The sequence below is a fragment of the Berghia stephanieae genome, chromosome 2 (genome assembly GCF_034508935.2).
Source record: "Berghia stephanieae isolate SIO BIC M18660-M18661 chromosome 2, UCSD_Bste_1.3, whole genome shotgun sequence".
NCBI classification, from domain to species: domain Eukaryota; kingdom Metazoa; phylum Mollusca; class Gastropoda; order Nudibranchia; family Aeolidiidae; genus Berghia; species Berghia stephanieae.
Window position 1 is genome coordinate 48542178 of NC_088361.1, and position 2500 is coordinate 48544677.

A 2500-nucleotide genomic window follows, 5' to 3' on the forward strand; every position below is an offset into this window, starting at 1 on the left:
AGATTGCTAAAAATAATTATTTTTTTAACTTCAAGTATTTTAGCCATATGTCTTATCTTCCCCCAATAAAACGTCAAATGACAAGTATTATTAGTGTTGTGTAACAGAAGCAATAATACGTCAGAGCTGCCTCTTTTTAAGATAGTTTTAATCATTAAATCAATTGCAGATTATTTGGGAACCAGAATTGGCAAAACAATTATGACGTGTTTTTGTTTTGTTTTGTTTTTTCATTTTTCTTATCTTTTTTTTAAATTTTTATATTTTTGAAGAATATCATATTTGTTATTTTTCTCCGAAATGGATATAAATGATTCAGATTATATATGGACAATTGTAGACACATTATCATGGTGGATAAATATTTATAGATCAGATGAAATTGCTCTGGATTTCCCAGGGTTCAGCTCTTAGACCTGTCTAAAATCTTCAGGTTTCAGTCTTATCATCGATACGCTTATGGTATGTGGTTATATTGGGTTTTCTATATGAAAAAGTTGTAATGAGTATCAGCCGTTAGTGAAAAGTGCACTAAAGACTAAAGAAATAGGTGAGTGGGAACAGACTGTAACTGAGCGGTGATTGGACAAAAGTGCTGTATGTGGGAAATAAGAGCTGGAAAAAAGGCAATCAGATTTGAAGTTGGGGTCCTCTGCTCTTCAATTTGTTGACAATGTGAAAACTCAGGGTACATTTTCAGATTCTGGACTGTTGATGCAGCAACAAATTAGTAATTTGGTTAAATCTTTCTTTTTCCATTATTTCATACCTGAGGATGTGACCATGAAAATTAGGTGCGTCCCACTTGCTACCGAAATTAGATTGTCATTTGGCCTTTTGCAGCATAATGTGAAATGTCTGTAGACTCAGAACAGTGCTGCCAGACTTGTATTTGTATATATGAGGTTTAGGTGATTCTGACTTAAACTCTGCTTCATGAACTGCATTGGCTGCCTTAGGGGAAAAGAATTTAATTTAAAACTATTTATCATTGCCTTGAAGGCACTGGCCCTCCTTATCTTTTGTAATTAATTGAAAGATATTAAATCCTGTCCTTTTCATTCAGCTAGTGATTCCATAAAACCAGTTGTCCCTCTCATATGCACCTAGGCTGGAATGAGATTCATTTCTCGTATTGCGCTGTCTGTGTGAAACGCTTTACCATAGAGCATTGGTGAAAAAGAATCTTTGTCTATTTTTAAGCACTCACTTAAAACCTGTCTGATTTTATTTTATTAGAAGCGAGACAGGCGTCTGGTTTGTGTGTTATTTTTATTATTTAAATCTTTATATATATTTTTTACCTAATGTCATTTGTAATTTAAGTATATTTAGAATCTTAGGTGTCGGAAGTACAGTGCTATATATAAGATTTCATCAGTATTACTGAACAATTGTGAAAATCATGCATTTTCTGTGTGAGGGAGGGAGGGAGAGAGAAAGAGAGAGAGAGAGAGAGAGAGAGAGAGAGAGAGAGAGAGAGAGAGAGAGAGAGAGAGAGAGAGAGAGAGAGAGAGAGAGCACAATCGGAGAACACAACCTTTGTCTTTCTGATCAGGGATATCAAAGCACAAGCTTTTCCTCTTATAGCTTGTTACAGAAAAAGTAATTTACTATGGAGTATTATGAGGATGGTTATGGTGTTATAGGGGAATTGTGAAAGTGAAGGATTAACGAAAATATTAGAAAGGTTGTTGTGATGATGATGATAATTATAATGATGATGATGATGTTGGTGACGATGACTAAGATGTTTCTAGTGTGCATATGTGTATGTATATATAATTATATTATGCAATGTATCTTCTTTATAATATTTTATTGTTATAAATTTGCGACCAAATGACAAATTGCCACAATTTTGAGTACAATAAAGACATAGTATTATTATTAAAATTATTATTATTATTACTATTATTATTATTATTATTATTATTATTATTATTATTATTATTATTATTATTATTATTATTATTATTATTATTATTATTGTTTAATTGAAATTCTGCTTTTCCCCCCAAAAATGTGTTGATTCGTTTTTGGTTGATTGTGGTAGGTATCTTGATTATCACGTCTCAGATAATCTATCTCCAAATTTTGATATTTAAATTTAAATGACTCTTTGGGAGTTGTATTAATTTCAATTTACCATAAATTTAAATGTTCAGTCATCATTTATTCAACATATTTTGCCAAACTATGCAGTTGACAAAACCTTATATTCATCAAAAAATAGTCCCTGGAGGATCAAAATAAAATTTCTTTATCATTGATTAAGTATTTTACGACTTAGAGAATCAAATTATAAATTTTTATATGTATCAAAGCTATTATCAATGGCCATGATCTTATGATTGTGATAGACATCTATCTCTCCTCTTTTTTTCAAAACCAGAAATTGCCAGGGATGCATTAAATAAAACTGGACGCTTTCAGGTTATAGGTGGTTACGTTTCACCTGTTGGGGACAGTTACAAGAAAAAGGTAATTTAACTATTAC

At 31.4% G+C, this 2500-nt stretch overlaps 1 protein-coding gene across 3 annotated transcripts in view; it reads left to right on the top strand.

Moving 5' to 3' along the window:
• LOC144965060 (nicotinamide/nicotinic acid mononucleotide adenylyltransferase 1-like) overlaps nt 1-2500 on the top strand; it is a 96827-nt gene that overhangs the window by 814 nt on the left and 93513 nt on the right. For all 3 annotated transcript variants that reach the window (XM_078899954.1, XM_078899952.1, XM_078899953.1), the window contains exon 2: nt 2396-2484. In XM_078899954.1, the coding sequence (XP_078756080.1) occupies nt 2396-2484 (89 nt within the window). The remainder of the gene's footprint in view (nt 1-2395; nt 2485-2500) is intronic.